Source organism: Schistocerca serialis, chromosome 1 (assembly GCF_023864345.2).
Source record: "Schistocerca serialis cubense isolate TAMUIC-IGC-003099 chromosome 1, iqSchSeri2.2, whole genome shotgun sequence".
Taxonomy (NCBI): Eukaryota; Metazoa; Arthropoda; class Insecta; order Orthoptera; family Acrididae; genus Schistocerca; species Schistocerca serialis.
Window position 1 is genome coordinate 1,127,446,787 of NC_064638.1, and position 20,347 is coordinate 1,127,467,133.

The 20,347-nt window shown below is 45.2% G+C and overlaps 1 protein-coding gene across 12 annotated transcripts in view; it reads right to left on the reverse strand.

The window, feature by feature from the left end:
• The window catches only part of LOC126416983 (sorbin and SH3 domain-containing protein 1), a 1,139,715-nt gene that overhangs the window by 451,466 nt on the left and 667,902 nt on the right, over nucleotides 1–20,347 (reverse strand). Inside the window, exon 1 of one of the 12 annotated variants that reach the window (XM_050084940.1) lies at nucleotides 11,753–11,887. The exons of the other annotated variants lie outside the window; for them this stretch is intronic. Within the exon in view, the coding sequence (XP_049940897.1) occupies nucleotides 11,753–11,810 (58 nt within the window). The 5' untranslated portion in view covers nucleotides 11,811–11,887. Of the gene's footprint in view, nucleotides 1–11,752; nucleotides 11,888–20,347 lie in introns of those variants that run through there. 12 annotated transcript variants of the gene reach the window in all.

Here is a 20,347-nt window from a genome sequence, read left to right on the forward strand (position 1 = left end):
TGGTGGTTGCACTAAAGGCATGCCAGTTGGTGGCACAACTGTTAACAACCACTGATTTGCCCGTGCTTTTAGCCAACAACGAAGATGAATTTGCTGAGCTAACAAAAGTAAAGGACATTAGTCTATGATATGGATTAGATACCTATCTCAGCAAGCCCAAACTCATGATGACTGAACGAGGAGCGCAGGCCCAACTCACAAGTCGATTAAAGAACTGGAAGTCGTGCATCCTTGCTCCTATCTTGGGTCAAGCCTCTGCGGCACTGGAAGCTGTGAAGAATGGACAAGAAAACGGATCACGCTACGGCCAATGGCTATGAAGAAGGACACCAGTATTTGGCAGATTACAGTGATAACGAACGGCACTAAAGTCCGGTTTGTCGAAACAGTTGCGTTTTCCTTCGTCTTTTACGGTTGAGCCTTAAGGCCAGAGACAAGCATCGCACTGAAGCATTTCAGCTTCGGTGCTGACGCAGGATGCTGCACGTAAAATGGACCGAAACAAGAACAAATCTGTCCATTACTGAGCAATTCAGAATCTCCAAGCGCTTTTTCTTCTCGTGTCAACCACAATATTCTGCAGCAGTTACTTCGCCATATTGTGAGAAGAGATGGAGAAAATCTAGAGGAAATAATCATGGAAGGGAAAAGGGAGGGAAAGAGCAGCGAGCAGGTGGATTGAATGAATCAAGAAGATCTCTGATACACCTCATCAGCATGCTGGGGTCACGACGTTCTGCAATGAGACAACGACTTGTGATGATGATGATGATGATGATGATGATGATGATGGGGATGAAGATGATGACTCAGACAGATGTCGAAAGTTAGAAAGTTCTAGGACTTTATGCACGACGAGACGTTGGTTTGAAAACCGAAAAAATTACCGAGAGAGTTCCTGTCCCATTCGGAGGCTGCCGTTAGCACCACATCACTAACGGCTGTCATCATGAGTGGGGCGGGGGGGAGGGGGAGAGGGGGGAACGAGGAGGGGGAGGGGAGCATCCGGTATGGCTTCTGGTCACGGCTGGTAATGACTGACACAGAGACAACATGGGTTTAGAAAACATCGTTCCTGTGAAACACAACAAGCTCATTATTCACATGAAGTGCTGAGTGCAAGGGATTTTAGATCTGTTCCGTATTTCAGGATTTCCGAAAGGCTTTTGACATGTACCACACAAGCGGCCTGTAGTGAAATTGCGTGCTTATGGAATATCATCTCAGTTATGTGACTGGATTTGTGATTTCCTGTCAGAGAGGTCACAGTTCATAGTAACTGAGGGAAAGTCATCGAGTAAAACAGAAGTGATTTCTGGCGTTCCCCAAGGTAGTGTTATAGGTCCTTTGCTGTTCCTTATCTATATAAACGATTTGGGAGACAATCTGACCAGCCGTCTTAGGTTGTCTGCGAATGAAGCTGTCGTTTATCGACTAATAAAGTCATAAGAAGATCAAACCAAATTGCAAAACTATTTACAAAAGATATCTGAATGGTGCGAAAATTGGCAGTTGACCCTAAATAAGGAAAAGTGTGAGGTCATACACGTGAGTGCTAAATGGAATTCGTTAAACATCGGCTACACGACAAATCAGTCTAATCTAAAAGCCGTAAATTCAACTAAATACCTAGGAATTAAAATTACGAACAACTTAAATTGGAAGGAACACAGAAAACTTTTTGGGGAAGGCTAACCAAAGACTGTGTTTTATTGGCAGGACACTTAGAAAATGTAACAGACCTACTAAGGAGACTGCCTACACTACGCTTGTCCGTCCTCTTTAAGAATACTGCCGCGCGGTGTGGGATCCTTACCAGATACGACTGAAGTAATACATCGAAAAAGTTCAAAGAAGGGCAGTGCGTTTTGTATTATCGCGAAATATAGGACTGAGTGTTACAGAAATGATACAGGATTTGGGCTCGACATCATTAAAAGAAAGGCGTTTTTCTTTGCGAGGGAATCTTCTCACGAAATTCCAATCACCAACATTCTCCTCCGAATGAGAAAATATTTTGTTGACACCGATCTACACAGGCAGAAAAGATCACCACGATAAAATACGGGAAATAAGAGCTGGTAGGGAAGGATATAGGCGTTCATTCTTCTCACGCGCTATACATGATTGGAATAATAGAGAATTGTGAAGGTGGTTCGATGAACCCTCTGCCAGGCACTTAAATGTGATTTGCAGAGCATCCATGTAGATGTAGATGTCGAATTCTGACGGCACACCGGTACGTCACGAACATTCTGCACCTGTGTGTTACCTCTCGGGTGGCATTATTGTGGTGCCATTTTTTCAAACGTATCTCCATGAACTGTATGCGGGATACTGAGGTACTTCCGTGGCCAGCAAAATGCCGATGTCTGTCTCGGACACAATATGTGCGTGATCGACTCACAGGTCAACTCCAAACCAGCGCCAGTATCGGGGAGATCAAGGACCAGCTGCAACACATGCGGGCCAGCTTACCGGAGGGGAAGATGCAATGGCTTTATGACACCCATACCATCGGAATCCGAGCATGCATCCAGGTCAGAGAGGGGTGCAACCTCACACTGATATTTAGATTCTCACTGCCAAGTTCTTTGTAAATTTGACCCTATTTTGTAATCACTGGAATCACACCTTCTCACCCAGTGAATTTCCTTTATGTTTCCTCGTCCCATTCTGGGTGCTTTACTTTTTGCGTCTGGCAGTGTAACAAACACTACTGGCCATTAAAATTGCTACACCAAGAAGAAATGCAGAAGATAAACGGTTATTCATTGGGCAAATATATTATACTAGAACTGACATGTGATTACATTTTCATGCAATTTAGGTGCATAGATCCTGAGAAATCAGTACCCAGAACAACCACCTCTGGCCGTAATGACGGGATTGATACGCCTGGGCATTGAGTCAAACAGAGCTTGGATGGCGTGTAGAGGTACAGCTGCCCATGCAGCTTCATCACGACACCACAGTTCATCACGAGTAGTGCCTGGCGTGTTGTGACGAGCCAGTTGCTCGGCCATTATTGACCAGACGTTTTCAATTGGTGAGAGATCTGGAGAATGTGCTCGCCAGGGCAGCAGTCGAACATTTTCTGTATCCAGAAAGGCCCGTACAGGACCTAACACATCTGAAATGTAACGTCCACTGTTCAAAGTGCCGTCAATGCGAACAAGAGGTGACCGAGACGTGTAACCGATGGCACCCCAAACCATCGCGCCGGGTGATGCGCCAGTATGGCGATGACGAATACTCGCTTCCAATGTGCGTCCACCGCGATGTCGCTAAACACGGATGCGACCACGTGATGCTGTAAACAGAACCTTGATTCACCCGAAAAATGACGTTTTGTCATTCGTGCACCCAGGTTCGTCGTTGAGTAGACCATCGCAGGCGCTCCTGTCTGTGATGCAGCGTCAAGGGTAACCGCAACCATGGTCTCCGAGCTGATAGTCCCTGCTGCTACAAACGTCGTCGAACTGTTCGTACAGATGGTTGTTGTCTTGCAAACGTCCCCATCTGTTGACTCAAGGAGCGAGACGTGGCTGCACGATGCGTTACAGCCATGCGGATAAGATGCCTGTCATCTCGACTGCTAGTGATACGAGGCCGTCGGTATCCAGCACGGCGTTCCGTATTACCCTCCTGAACCCACCTATTCGATATTCTGGTAACAGTCATTGGAACTCATCCAACGCGAGCAGCAATGTCGCGATACGATAAATCGCAATTGGGATAGACTACAATCCGACCATGATCAAAGTCGGAAACGTGATGGTACGTATTCCTCCTCCTAACACGAAGCATCACAACTACGTTTCACTGTGGAACGCCTGCCAACTGCTGTTTGTGTATGAGAAATCGGTTGGAAACTTTCCTCATGTCAGCACTTTATAGGTGTCGCCACTGGCGCCATCCTTGTGTGAATGCTCTGAAAAGCTAATCATTCGCATATCTCATCATCTTCTTCCTGTCGGTTCAATTTTTCGTCTGTAGCACGTCATCTTCGTGATGTAGCAATTTTAATGACCAGTAGTGTAGTTGTGTACGTGAAGACGAGATGAACGATTGAAATGAGGACAAGATGCAGCACAAGTGTGGACTGGGGAGGGACGCTAAGGAAACCAGCGGTGTCCTTTTGTAAGTAGTCATCCTTTCATTTGCCCTAAGCGATTTAAGAGAATCATGGTATACCTATATCTGATTCGTTGGGTGGGACGAGACTACATCCGCTGTCCCCTCGAATCCGACTCCCGTCTCCTACCATAGCGTCACCGTGGTAGGTACCCTAAAGTAAATCTGCGCTATCGTATGATGATTAATAGACTATTAAGGTTATATTTTTTCCAGAAAAATTGTCAATTCGACCATTTACCCTCAAAAACATATGTTTATGTTTAGCCAAAAGCAGCAGGCCGCCAGTTAATTTACAAGATGGAGATCCACCACACTGGGGCCAGATTGTGTGAAATGTCTTGGACCATCTGTTTCCAGAGCGACAGATTAGCAGACGAAGGCCAGGAGTCCCGGATTCTGGCCTTCGGGGTTATCCAAAATCACGCGTTTCGACTTTCTAATATGAGAGTTTGTTAGGGATCAAGTTTTGTAGTGGAGTGTGGACTACATTGCAGTGTGTAGATACACGGGCAAGCCAAAAAGCTCGTAATTGGCAATAGTCAGGCCACCAGAGCTGTGTGCAACTTTACGACTACTGGACACGAAGATTGCATGTTCTGGGAGAGATATCGGCAAACTAAGAAATATTCTGAAATACCATTTGAAGGAAGAGTCTGAAAGGAGCGTGTTCCTCAAGAGCACCGAGAGTTCATGGAAAAATTATTCTATTGGCCGGATGGAGAGAGAGGCAGTCGAAAGGAAGGACATTCCCAGACTAAAGTTTTGCTGAGGATACTAAGATGATTCAATGATGCCATCGCCGGGGCTGCTGTAGTGAGTAGGGACGGCACTGGATTATGGAGGAGCTGTTGTGTGTGGAATTTGTAATGTGTCTGCGTGATGGCCCCCCGGCATAACCCAGAGACACATACAGAAGTGTTGTAGTTGTGGAAGGGACTGGATTGGATGCGCAGCCATCACTGTTTTTGTCAGCAGGTAACGACAATAACTGACAATGCAGGAGCCAGAGAACTCGAAGATTTACGACTCTGTAGGATCGTGGGTTTATAGATATCGCCAAACGATCCGTTATTCAGGGTGGAATGCTTTTAGAAAGGCACATTCTTGGGAAGCATATGTTTTTGTTTTTCAAGTAAGGGAGAGGAGAGCATTACGCAACAGAAACAGAAGTTGGTAAGAAAGAATTTCATTGCTGAGACGAACAATTCATGTTGCTCAAAAGAACATAACGACATTCTGTAAATGTCACTGGAGTGAAGCAACATTTGCTATCTTTACGTGACGCACAACTTCCATAACACAAAAACCGAAGTTCGGAAACAATTTACCGCTGTCGTGTTTACATGTTAAGGGCTGAAGCGCTTTTGCTAGACCGATCAAATATTGGTTTTCCGTTCGTCAGTTGTTTTACACAAATAGCCTCTGTAAATTAGCCGTTCCGGTTTCTGATTTAGTCAGCACGATGGCTGCCTCTCTCCAATTAAATGCCGGCTACAGACAACTTCATGTTCAACCTCATATTTGTACTTCTCCTTCACTGCATGAAAATTCACACCGTCTAGATTAGCTGAAAATTTTTAAAAAGAAAATGTACCTAACACGTTCTAAAAACGGTTGGGGTTCATATGGGACGATAATCGATTGTGGAAGAGGGAATCTGGCAGCTGTAAACGCATTGCCAGAAGCGATGATGGGGTGTTTACAAAACCAATCGGAACCGGTTCTGGGAAATCGTTTCAGTTTTTAGAGCTTCATGTGAACGTAGTGCTGGAGATAATCCTACTGCGATACACGCTGCTGTGATACCAGTTTTAATACAGTACCCCTACAAAAATCACTCGATAATGCAGTCCGCTTATGTATAAAAGTAAACGTCCACCTGTCAACAATCCACTTGCCACACAGCAACAATAAAAATGACAAGGGAATCAGAAACGATAAATTGAATATATTTTTGCTTACTTTCAGTTGTAGTGTGTGATGAAAAGATGTTAACTGCTGTGGAATAATTTCTCTAAAGTTTATCTGCGATCATACAGAGACTACGCTTCGAGACACAGAGAAACACCACCTTCTTAACTAATGATTTTTTGAATTATGTATTTCAGCTTCAGGTGACACAAACGCAAACGTTACCAGTTTTCGTTTCTTAGTAAGTCATCGTCAGGTTACTTGAATATATGACATAGTAATTAGTCACAGTACAGCTTGTACTTTCAAATGTACAACTTGCACTTGAAAAATCTGTTGCGTAACCAGTTTAAATTGTCTGATTATGACTTTCTAGGACGTTGAAACCGGTAAAAAGGCTGAAATATATAATAAAAGAAACTTCTTTATCTGCTGTCGATTTAGCCATGTTACACAGCGCATGCAAATCTCGTGGAAAAGTTATAGTATGCTTGAAATACGAGGGAGTTCAATGAATAATGCAACACATTTTTTTTTCTGAAGGCAGGTTTTATTATTCCGGATTCCAAAACACTACATTATTCCGGACTCTTTTGGCAACAAAATTCTATTTTGCTACACAATCTCCATGCAATGCTGCGTCATTACTCCACCTTAATGGGTGGACCTGTATGCACGCATGGCACCAATCTTTTGGTAGAGGTCAGAGTCAAAGTCTCGCTGCATCAATAACCTCCCAATCACCTACGTACTGCTTCCCGCGGAATGTATCCTTCATTGGACCAAACACATGGATATCGGAAGGTGCGAGATACGGGCTGTAGGGTGGATGATTCCAATGATTTTTGTGAACTCCTCTTTGGTGTGCAGACTTGTTTGAGCCCTTAAGTTGTCATGAAGAAATTCGTTTGTATTTTTGTGGCGACGAAGACGCTGAAGTCGTCGCTTCAGTTTCCTGAAGGTAGCACAGTACACTTCAGAGTCGATTGTTGCATCATCAGGGAGGGCATCAAATAGAAAAAACCCCTTCAGAGTCTCAGAAGTCCGTCGCCACAAGTTTACCAGCTAAGGGTATGGCTTTGAACTTTTTCTGCGACGTGACGTGGCGCTACTCCACAGGTTGCCATTTTGTTTCTGGTTCGAAGCGACAATGTGACGATGTTCCACAGAAAAGTGTCACGATCAGCCCCATAACGCGCAACCAATTCCCCACAGTTGCTCTTTACTGTCTTCTGTTAGGCGACGACAAACCCACCGGGCACACACCCTTTGGATACCCCTACCGGCGGACGAGTGTGTCGCACCAGAGACGTCCAGTTGAGTTGCGAGGTGTTCGATTGTGATCCATCGATCACCTCGAATGAGAGTCTCCGCACGTTCCAACATTGCAGGAGTCACAGCTACGTGTGGCCGGCCGGCACGGGGGAGCTTGAACAGATTCGCACGACCTCGGTGTGATGATGACAGATACCTCGCCCAACGACTCACCATGCTTTTGTTTACTTGCTGGTTTCCATAGACATTCTGCAAGTGTCTACGAATATCTGCGATCTCTGGTTTTCTGCTAAAAGAAAATGAAAGATAGCTCTCTGTTTGGAACGCGCCTCCGTTTCAGACGCCTTTTTCAAGGCTCCACGATGTCACAAAATAAAGTCTATTTTTTTCAACCGAAATTGGCCGAGGAAAAAAAAAATTGTTTCATAACTTACTGAACACTTCTCGTACTTTCCTGCAGCTGGTTAGTCTGTTCCTTTCATTTTACCTGACTGCAAATGTCGACACTCAATTCCAGTTTTGATTTTTAATATGTGTCGTTAATATAAATGAGCGTCTGAAGCCAAATCATGCTATAAATGCGGCAGTCTATAAAAAGCAACTACACACCATGTATAAAATGCGCCCAATGGTTCAAATGGCTCTAAGCACTATGGGACTTAACTTCTGAGGTCATCAGTCCACTAGACTTAGAACTACTTAAACCTAACTAAACTAGGGACATCACACACATCCATGCCCGAAGCAGGATCGGACCTGCGACCTTAGCAGCAACGCGGTTCCGGACTGAAGTGCCTAGAACCGCTCGGCCACATAGGCCGGCGTGCCCAATGTGTGGCTAACAATAAAAGTACGCATAAATCTAAAAAGGAATACATATCGATATGGACTAATAACGTTCTTTGACTATGGTAATCTATTACGAGGAAACGTTCAAACACTATCTAATCAGAAGTATACAGACACGCGTGATTAATGCAGAAATGACCACCAGATGTCACGAGAGGCGGAACCGCCCATATAAAACGAGACAGGGGATTGTCAGTAGAGAAGCTGTAACAGCAAAATTTGTCGGCCGGGAGAGCTCAGTTACTGCGAAGTTGGACTAGTCATATCGAATCAGGGACATTTCAACCCTTCTAAAGCTGTCCACGTCGACTTTTCATGTTGTGGCTGTATAGCGAAAATGCAAAGGGACAACTACAAGTAAACCAAGAACAGGCAGATGTTCAAATGTTCAAATGTGTGTGAAATCTTACGGGACTTAACTGCTAAGGTCATCAGTGCCTAAGCTTACACACTACTTAACCTAAATTATCCTAAGGACAAACACACACACCCACGCCCGAGAAAGGACTCGAACCTCCGCCGGGACCAGCCACACAGTCCATGACTGCAGCGCCTCAGACCGCTCGGCTAATCCCGCGCGCAGGCCAGGCTGACCCCATGCAATGACGGACAGGGACAGTCCAGCATTACGGAGGCTGTAATGAGATTTTCAGTCTGCAGAGGAGTGTGCGCTGATATGAAACTTCCTGGCAGGTTAAAACTGTGTGCCAAGCCGAGACTCGAACTCGGGACCTTCGCCTTCCGCGGGCAAGTGCTCTGCCATCTTAGCTACCCAAGCACGACTCACGCCACGTCTTCACAGCTTTACTTCCGCCAGTAGAGCACTTGCCCGCGAAAGGCAAAGGTCCGGAGTTCAAGTCTCGGCTTGGCACATAGTTTTAATCTGCCAGAAAGTTTCATTACGGAAGCTGGTTGTAAAAAACCACATGAAACCAGGGTGAGTTCCTAAGTGCTACCAACAGTCCAACCGGCGCAATGATTCTGCATTGTTGTTGTTGTTGTTGTGGTCTTCAGTCCTGAGACTGGTTTGATCCAGCTCTCCATGCTACTCTATCCTGTGCAAGCTTTTTCATCTCCCACTACCTACTGCAACCTACATCCTTCTGAATCTGCTTAGTGTATTCATCTCTTGGTCTCCCTCTACGATTTTTACCCTCCACGCTGCCCTCCAATACTAAATTGGTGATCCCTTGATGCCTCAGAACATGTCCTACCAACCGATCCCTTCTTCTGGTCAAGTTGTGCCACAAACTTCTCTTCTCCCCAATCCTATTCAATACTTCCTCATTAGTTATGTGATCTACCCATCTAATCTTCAGCATTCTTCTGTAGCACCACATTTCGAAAGCTTCTATTCTCTTCTTGTCCAAACTATTTATTGTCCATGTTTCACTTCCATACATGGCTACACTCCATACGAATACTTTCAGAAATGACTTCCTGACACTTAAATCAATACTGGATGTTAACAAATTTCTCTTCTTCAGAAACGCTTTCCTTGCCATTGCCAGCCTACATTTTATATCCTCTGTACTTCGACCATCATCAGTTATTTTGCTCCCCAAATAGCAAAACTCCTTTACTACTTTAAGTGCCTCATTTCCTAATCTAATTCCCTCAGCATCACCCGATTTAATTCGACTACATTCCATTATCCTCGTTTTGCTTTTGTTGATGTTCATCTTATATCCTCCTTTCAATACACTGTCCATTCCATTCAACTGCTCTTCCAAGTCCTTTGCTGTCTCTGACAGAATTACAATGTCATCGGCGAACCTCAAAGTTTTTATTTCTTCTCCATGCATTTTAATACCTACTCCGAATTTTTCTTTTGTTTCCTTTACTGCTTGCTCAATATACAGATTGAACAACATCGGGGAGAGGCTACAACCCTGTCTTACTCCCTTCCCAACCACAACCATGATTCTGCATAGCGAGTTAAAATGAATTGAGCGCTACGGTCGAGCGCTCCTCACAAGCCACACCATTGGTCAGTGGGCGACTAAAAGCAAGTGATTGGAGTGACGAATCACGCTATCCAATGGACGGGTTTGGCTTTGGGATTTGTGGAATGATTAGAGAACGTTACCTGATATCACATGTAGTACCAACAATGAATAAGACACCAAATGCTACTACGGTTCAAAAAATGGTTCAAATGGCTCTGAGCATTATGGGACTTAACTTCTGAGGTCATCAGCCCCCTAGAACTTAGAACTATTTAAACCTACCTAACCTAAGGACATCACACACATCCATGCCCGGGGCAGGATTCGAACCTGAGACCGTAGCGGTCGCTCGGCTCCAGACTGTAGCGCCCAGAACCGCACAGCCACTCCGGCCGGCTCGACAACAGTTTAACACACGATGGGTCCCTTGCAAGAAGACCATAAACAGGTTGTACGATAAATTTGTACAGGAAGCAACAGTATTGGAAGCGAAACGACGTCGGCTTAAGCCTGTTTGTTCGCCGGAGAATATTGAAGCGGCACGAGTTGCTGTACAGAGAAGTCCCGGGAAATCGTGTAGAAAGGCAGCAGTGCAACTGGGAATATCCAGACGCTCCGTTCAATGCATTCTTAAAAGTGACCTCCATATGTACCCATACAAGATGACCTGTGCACAGAAGCTCACTGAAGAACACAAGCAGCAGATACTACTGTTTGCTCCGTGGGCGGAGGACAGGGAAGAAACTCTCAACAACGTTTCGTTTTCAAACGAGGCGCATTTTCATTTAAATGGTGTGGTTAACAAACAAAATGTACGCTTTTGGGCCACTGAAAATTCACAAGTGCTTCATGAGCGACAACATTATGCTCCGAGGATTACAGCGTGGGCAGCAATTTCCAGTGACGGACTTATTGGAACCTTTTTCTTTGAAGAAACTGTGAACAGCGAGCGTTATTTGAGGATGCTTCGCAATAGCTTCTTTCCACAGCTTCTTGTTACTGCCTTGTCCTTCAACACGCCGTGGTTCATGCAAGACGGAGCAAGGCCACATACTGCAAACACTGTGTTGGAGTTTTTAAACGAGCATTTCGATATGCGGATCATTTCGCTCAGGTATCCACGTCGCTTCAATGACGGACAAAATTGGTCCCCTAATAGTCCAGATCTCAATCCAGGTGACTTTTTTCTTTGGGGGTACCTAAAGGAAAAAATTTTCCCGAAAGCTCCACGTGATTTAATGGAGCTCAGAAGACTTATTTTTCAAGCTTGCAGTGAAAGTACGGAAGGGTAATCACTAACTTCAGTGTTCGTTTGAAGGAAGTTAGGAAACGAAATGGTGGACATATTGAGCATGTGCTGAGTTAGAACAAATCTCCATGGACTGCTCTTCATTGTAGTATGTTTTCCTTTCAGACTGTATTGACAATAAAGTTTATATTCAAAGACAAAATGGTAACACGTTTCGTGCGCCACCCTGTAGAACCCAACGATTGCCAGTACTTCGAATTGTAAAATATCTGTATGTTTTTCACAATAAAGCGTCAAACTGCAAGAAGGAAACGGCGGAAGGAAAGTTGTAGACACAATCCGTCTACTGGCACGGTTAGTGGTTGCTGGGGTGCGTTACCTGGGACGGGCGAGGTGGCCTTGAACCTCGGCGCGATCACAGTCCCCGGCACGGGCATCTCACCAGCCGGCGTCGCGACGCTGTCCACACGCACTGCTCACACACGCACACGACGCGTTGCGTTTGGCGCGCCGCCCCGCCGGCGACTGCGGCCCGACGCCGCCCCGACACCGCCCCCCCCCAACCTCACCCCATACACTTCTACTCTCCCCCCCTCCCTCCTCATCGTGCTCCCTCGGGCTACAGCAGCGTCGCGGCCCAGAGTATATCGGGAACTGGGCCAAACACACGGCTCCTCTAGGCGCCCGCCTGCCTTGCGTAATCCTGAGGAGGCGGCGTCTCTTCCACCCGCCGAGCTCACCTCTATTAACTCTGCCTCCCACTCCTGCAGCTTCTGCCCGACTCTGCGTTCGGTCCGCCTTTCATCCTGACGAGTGGATCGTCAGATCTGTTAAACACGGGATTCGCTGAGTCCTGGGTAAGTTGTAGAGGGATCTGTCCCGAGTACATGGCTAGCAGCTTTTCACGAGACGGCCCACAGTTTCAGACAACATCAATATTGAGGTTTTTTGCGTACCTCCTGCACCTGTAAGAGCTTCCACCGAGGGCAGTTTTAACCCTTCGGCAAGACAAGGCGGCCGCCTATAGCGGCAACTTTTAAGGGCGCCAAAGAGCGAAAAAAACTAATTTCAAATCAAACAGCGGAGTAATTGAGCAAAAATGAAACTTCCTGGCAGATTAAAACTGTGTGCCGGAGCGAGAGTCGAACTCGGGGCCTTTGCCCTTCGCGGGCAACTGCACTACCAACTGAGCTACCCAAGCACGACTCACGCCCCGTCCTCACAGCTTTACTTCTGCCAGTACCTCGTCTCCTACCTTCCAAACTTGACAGAAGCTCTCCTAAGAACCTTACAGAACTAGCACTCCTGAAAGAAAGGATATTGCGGAGACATGCCTTAGCCACAGCCTTGAGGATGTTTCCAGAATGAGATTTTCACTCTGGAGCGGAGTGTGCGCTGATATGAAACTTCCTGGCAGCTTAAAACTGTGTCCCGGACCGAGACTCGAACTCGGGACCTTTACCTTTCGCGGGCAAGTGTTCACCATCTGAGCTACCCGAGAACGACTTACATCCCGTCCTCACAGCTTCAATTCTGCAAATTTCACAGAAGAGCTTCTGCGAAGTTTGGAAGGTACGAGACGAGGTATTGGCTGAATTGAAGCTGTGAGGACGGGTCGTGGGTCGTGCTTGGGTAGCTCAGATGGTAGAGCATTTTCCCGCGAAAGGCAAAGGTCCCGAGTTCGAGTCTCGGTGCGCCACACAGTTTTAATTTGCCAGAAAGTTTCATATCAGCGCACACTCCGCTGCAGAGTGAAAATCTCATTCTAATTGAGCAAATGTGACGGAAAAATGAAAAGGAGAGAAAATTGAAACACCAAATTGTTTTCCAATGCGCATGGAACAGTTAATTTTAGCCGAACGGTCTAAGGCGCTGCAGTCATGGACTGAGCGGCTGGTCCCGGCGGAGGTTCGAGTCCTCCCTTCGGCATGGGTATGTATGTTTGGCCTTAGGATAATTTAGGTTAAGTAGTGTGTAAGCTTAGGGATGATGACGTTAGAAGTTAAATCCCATAAGATTTCACACACATTTAAACACTTTTTGAACAGTTAATTTAGAAGTCTTTAGTTGCTTTGCCAAAAGTAAACACATTGCCTCTACCTTCGTCAAAACTAAAGCAGCCTCTAATGAATACGGAGGAAATATGTTCTTTTTTAAATTAAGGTTTAACGACCACCGTGAGTAACTCAACGTGCTATAAGCTGTCACCCATCCCTAATTTAGGAGCATTGACTCCAGGGAAGGGAAAGAGCCAGTGCCAAAAGATAAACACAACGTCTATGCCTCACCAGGATTCGAACCCGGGCCCATCTTGGACGAATACTAGAAGCCTACATCTTAGACCACTGCACACCACAGTGGCAAATAAAAATTGTAGAACTCTGAACAGAAAATACAAGGAAGACGTCTTTGGAATGAGATTTCCAATCTGCAGCGGAGTGTACGCTGACATGAAACTTCCTGGTAGATTAAAACTGTGTGCCGGACCGAGACTCGAACTCGGGACCTTTGCCTTTCGCAGGCAAGTGCTCACCATCTGAGTTACCCAAGCATGACTCACGACCCGTCCTCACAGCTTCAATTTTGCCAGTACCTCGCCTCCTACGTTCCAAACTTCTCAGAAGCCCTTCTGCGAAACTTGTAGAAGTAGCACTCCAGGAAGAAAGGATATTGCGGAGACATGAGGAGGGCGCGTCATTTTTCACTTCTCGCTTAGGGTGGCAAAACACGTAACAACGGCCTTGCTTCGACCAAGAGAGAGTAGCGTAGCGCCTAAGCTGCACGGCTACCCCGCTGGCGGTACTGTACGAACATCCCAATCTTTTGTTTAGGGTGCTGTGCCCCAATCTGTAAAAACGGAACCCTTATAGGATCGGTTTGTTCTCGATCCGTCTCTCTGTCCGACTATTAAGAACCCTTTTTCTGAGGAACTACGTCCCTTGGCGGTATGCCTAGTATGACCAGCTTTCCTGTATTTCCTAGGATTTCCCGTACTATAGCATTTTTAAAATTCTTCCGGCTCCATTACTGACCGCCAGTTTCTCCCGTATATTTCGTTGGTGATCACTATTACAAATTTTAACGCCATGAAGTACTACTGGCATTTCAGTTTCGGCGGCAGGGGACAATAGAAACGTGGCACGTGAGCCAGCAACAATTTTTCACACTGTCAAACATAATGTCAGCTACGGAAGTATGGGTTGAGGGAAATAAATTATCGAAGGATATTTTCTACAACTCTAATTTTTAGAAGTAAAAAAGTACTGCATATTCGCTAAATTTGATTGTGTTCTACATGCGATGAAAAAACCAAATTGTTTTTTAGATTTTATAATAAAAATATTTCCCTGAGACATTTAAGTCTCTTTTTAGTATCTACTATAATCATCGAAGCAGACGAAATGAATTAAAATTTGTGCTGCGGCCGGGACTCGAACCCGGGTCTTGTTGCCACTAGGCAGAAATTTCGGCTGCTTCGATCATTATCGTAGATAATAAAAAGAGACTTAAATGTCTCAGGGGAACATTAAATTATAAGATCACCAACGGTACAAGGACGTCCCATTACGTCCAATGCTGGGGGGCTTGCCAATATCGGAGAGCCCTGGCAGTAGTGACAATATGTAAGGGAATAATGTATTGAAGTTTGTGTTGGGGAGGGCACTCAGCTTATGTACTTTGAGCAGCAATGTTGACCATCGTACTGCGGTGGTGTAATAGTTAGCATTTATGCATCGTAAGCAAGAAGACCCGGGTTCGAGTCCCGGCCGCAGTACAAATTTTAATCCATTTCGTCTGCTTCGATAATTATCGTACAAATTGTTTTGCTCAGATTAGAAACGATTCGTTTTCCATTCCATACACGCAAAAATGAGTTCATCGCAGTCGTGGAAAATGTGAGAAAACGTAATACAGGGTCTCTGAGGTAGAATGGACAGTATTCAGAAATATGAGAAGAAGCATCATTCTAAGCAAATAAATCTATTAAACATGAGTTCTAAAATGCACACCTGAAGAGCTATGACCAGTTGTTCAGTTGAAGAGATGTATTTTACAGTACCGAAGATAAATAAGTGCTCACAGCTCTTAAAGTATGCACTTTAGAGCCCACGTTTACTAGACAATTTTTTCTTGTTTTTGGTCCATAGTAGGTCTACCTCCTGCAAAAATATGGAAAGTAAAGAGCTTTGCAGTAGAAGAGTTTCACTGTCAGAGGAATCGGAAGGATTTTCGCTTATAACTTTGGACTCAGTCGTTTCCGGACCAGCGTCCCTTTCGTCAAATTGATACATTTATCCATTTCCATTATTCTACATCTACATCTACATCTACATTTATACCCCGCAAGCCACCCAACGGTGTGTGGCGGAGGGCACTTTACGTGCCACTGTCATTACCTCCCTTTCCTGTTCCAGTCGCGTATGGTTCGCGGGAAGAACGACTGTCTGAAAGCCTCCGTGCGCGCTCTAATCTCTCTAATTTTACATTCGTGATCTCCTCGGGAGGTATAAGTAGGGGGAAGCAATATATTCGATACCTCATCCAGAAACGCACCCTCTCGAAACCTGGCGAGCAAGCTACACCGCGATGCAGAGCGCCTCTCTTGCAGAGTCTGCCACTTGAGTTTATTAAACATCTCCGTAACGCTATCACGGTTACCAAATAACCCTGTGACGAAACGCGCCGCTCTTCTTTGGATCTTCTCTATCTCCTCCGTCAGACCGATCTGGTACGGATCCCACACTGATGAGCAATACTCAAGTATAGGTCGAACGAGTGTTTTGTAAGCCACCTCCTTGTTGATGGACTACATTTTCTAAGGACTCTCCCAATGAATCTCAACCTGGTACCCGCCTTACCAACAATTAATTTTATATGATCATTCCACTTCAAATCGTTCCGCACGCATACTCCCAGATATTTTACAGAAGTAACTGCTACCAGTGTTTGTTCCGCTATCATATAATCATACAATAAAGGATCCTTCTTTCTATGTATTCGCAATACATTACATTTGTCCATGTTAAGGGTCAGTTGCCACTTCCTGCACCAAGTGCCTATCCGCTGCAGATCTTCCTGCATTTCGCTACAATTTTCTAATGCTGCAACTTCTCTGTACACTACAGCATCATCCGCGAAAAGCCGCATGGAACTTCCGACACTATCTACTAGGTCATTTATATATATTGTGAAAAGCAATGGTCCCATAACACTCCCCTGTGGCACGCCAGAGGTTACTTTAACGTCTGTAGACGTCTCTCCATTGATAACAACATGCTGTGTTCTGTTTGCTAAAAACTCTTCAATCCAGCCACACAGCTGGTCTGATATTCCGTAGGCTCTTACTTTGTTTATCAGGCGACAGTGCGGAACTGTATCGAACGCCTTCCGCCTTCCGGAAGTCAAGAAAAATAGCATCTACCTGAAAGTCTGCAACATTATCAAGGAACACCCTGTATAGTAATGACCTTGCGGACACTATTACAAGTAACCTCAAGCTTTTCGCACATGGCGGTCATCTATTATGAAGTACAACCTGAAAGAAGCTGCGCAAACATTACGTTAAATCTTAATAAGATTTTAGAGTGGTGCGAAAATTGGCAGCTTGCTTTAACTGTTCATAAATTGAAAACTGTGCACTTCACAAAACCAAAATCGTAGTACCCTATGACTATAATATCAAAGCGTCACAACTGGAATCGGTTAACTCATACAAATACCTGGGCGTAGCATTTATAGGTATATAAAATGAAATCATCAAACTTGTTCAGTCATGGGTAAAGAACGTGGTATAATTCGCTTTATTTGTAGATTACTGGGGAATGCAGTCTACAAGGGATATTGCTTGGAAATCACTCGTGCGACCCATCATAGAATATTGCTCGAGTGTAATTTGTTCTAGAAATAAATTCTTTTTTCTATCAATCCACTTTTTGGAAATTAGAACTTGCTTTCTCAATTTTTTTTAGCCTCATTTAACTACGTTGCCATTACGCCCTACACAGACGAGCACAGTAGTCACTTGGTTATTTTTTATTGTAGATTATTGGGTTATTACGGTGCTTTCCTTTTGTTCAACGGGAATGACAAAAAATCTGGCAGGTAGGGGAGTAGTCTGACCGTTCACCCTGTCATTCTGGAGTATTTAGATCGATTGCGACTCAGCTAAAATAATCGCCAAAGCTTAGGGTAGCTGGCTACTCTATAGAATCTCCACCCTCTCAACGTAGTTATCCGCTGACGTCTCCAGAACCAAGCGTCTATCCAGTGCGACCATGCGAAGCGCGGAGAGCCCCACCGGATGCTGACCCGCTGCCCAGCTGGATCACGTAATAAAAATAATACTCGGCGCACTCCTAAAAATACACCCGGAGCATCTCAGAAAAACTAACTTCCTGCCGGGTCACTTTCAACCGCCTCTGATGACCACACTTTTCTTTACACTGCTTCCAAAGCTTCGTAGTACACATCTCCGGTTTCATTCTCCCGTGACTGTGGCTCATGGTACAACAGCGGAGTACAAGGCAACATTCAAGCACCACTGTGTCTTACCAGGGTAACTGATATCGTCTGACGAGATTCGTACGCGGAAAGAAGCAGCATCGCGGTGGAAGGCTGTACTCGTGCTCATCTGGGCTTGGGTCAGAACCCCAGACCGGCCACTATGAGACTTTTTTCTTTAAGTTCCAGTAAATCGAGAGAGGTGAGAGCTGTTACAGTTCCTTCGATTTGCCAAAGTGCTTTCCGCATCCGCGTTTATCTCACTACTTCCATATATGCAGCGCTATCTACAGTTCGCGTTGCACCCCAGGAGGTGTGAAATGTCATATGTACGTTTTATATTTACGATGTTGATATGCTGATTTGTGTGTGTGTCAGTAAGCCCAAAGGGACGGAAATCTGAATAAGTGATCTACATGTACAGACTAACAAATGGTTACAATTTCAGAAAAATTGGATGGTTTATTCAAGAGAATGAGCTTCAGAAATTGAGCAAGTCAGTAACGCGTTGGTTCACTTATGGCCCCTACGCAAGCCGTTATTCGGCTTGGCATTGATTGACAGAGTTGTCCGCTGTCCTCCTGAGATATATCGCGCCAGATTCTGTCCAACTGGCGCGTTTGATCATCAAAATCATGAGCTGGTTGGAGAACCCCGCCCACAATGATCTAAACGTTGTCAAATGGGGAGAGGTCTGGCTACCTTGTTGGCAAAGACGAATGGCATCCTACACCATCACTCTCGTTGTCGTGCTGTATGGAGGGCGACAGTCTCGTTGATATCCCACCACTTTCTGGGGCGTCTCCAGACCCCTTTTCGCTGGTCATCGGGGCTCGGATACAAGCGATGCTCACCACTGATCCAGCCAATGAAATTCCAGGCCGAAGACGTGCCTGGAAAAGTCACAGATGGCGGTAGGATACCAACATGAGTTTCGCCTACCATACAGCCCGACAACTAGGGGTGATGGTCTGGGGCGCCATTTCTTTTCATTGGAGGGCCACCTAGGTTATCATCTCTGGCACCGTTACAGCGTAGCGGTACGTCGACGATATTCTATGCTCCGTTTTGTTGCCCTTCATGGCAAGCCATCCTGGACTTACATTTCAGCACGATAATGCCCGCCCACACACGCCGAGGGTTTCTACTGCTTGTCTTCGTGGTTGACAAACCCTGTCTTGGCCAGCAAAGTCACCGGATATTGCTCAATTTGTGAAGCTCTTTCCCTTGAATAAATCATCGACTTTTTCTGAAATTGTTATCATTTGTTTGTCTGTACACGTACATCACATCTACCGATTTCCTTTGTGTTGCGTCGTTGTTTTGTCTTGGACTATATGATAACGTTTCTCGTCCCAGTATATGAAACTCCAGTGTCACATCTCGCAAGGGATTGGCCCAATCCAACACGTTGAAACCTACCCTGACATTTTTTAGACAGGAATAACATACCGAAAACACTGCGTTACTAAAATTTTAGCTGCTAAGACGGATTGCAAGTATGTCAAAAAATTATTAAAGTTTCTTACTTTCGCTACACACAGAACCACTCACAGCAGTGCTCTGTATAACCCTTTGTACGCTCTCCAAGCCACACAAACAAAAGAAAAGACGATCGATTAATTTCATCTGGATGGGCACCACAGCATCGAGAAATCTGAGGAAAGACATTGTTCCATCGGGCTATGTTTTAAATCGTACTTTATGCACGCCACCAGTCCTTGCATCCCCCGCTACGTGAAGGCAAGCTGTGTCTTGTACTCGTTTTTTGTTCTTGAATCATTAATAAAATAACATTTTCATTAGATGAGAATATAAATAAATCGTTTGATGATTTAGCTGAAAAAGTGAACGGAGAATGGGACATATGATAGATGTTGGAGTCGCCACCTTCATGCATGCTGATGAAAACGTCGGTGTTTGTCATCGAGCCATTGACCCCCAGACACCATACTTGATTATATATTAGCGGTAGGGCAATTTCCTTAAGCTACATGTAAATTACTGGATATAATATAAATGTGTCTAAGATTGTGCACTGATTATGGTTCAAATGGCTCTGAGCACTATGGAACTTAACTGGTTTGGTCATCAGTCCCCTAGAACTTAGAACTACTTAAACCTAGCTAACCTAAGGACATCACACACATCCATGCCCAAGGCAGGATTCGAACCTGCGACCGTAGCGGTCGCGCGGTTCCAGACTGTAGCGCCTAGAACCGCTCGGCCACCCCAGCCGGCACTCTATGGAGTCTTCCGTATTGCTGCATACTGACTTGCCCTCTGTATGGCCTAGTGTGTAGTTACTCTTTGTAAATCATTTTAGAAATATAGTCTGCTAATTTGTTTAGGTGCTTCCATTGATCAACATTTCTAATAGCTTCGCATATTTGCCGTTCAGTGGTTATGTTGTGTGTCTGTGGTATGCCCCTGTGCTTCTGTGATTCCCGCAGAACAGGACCGTGTGTTCTGG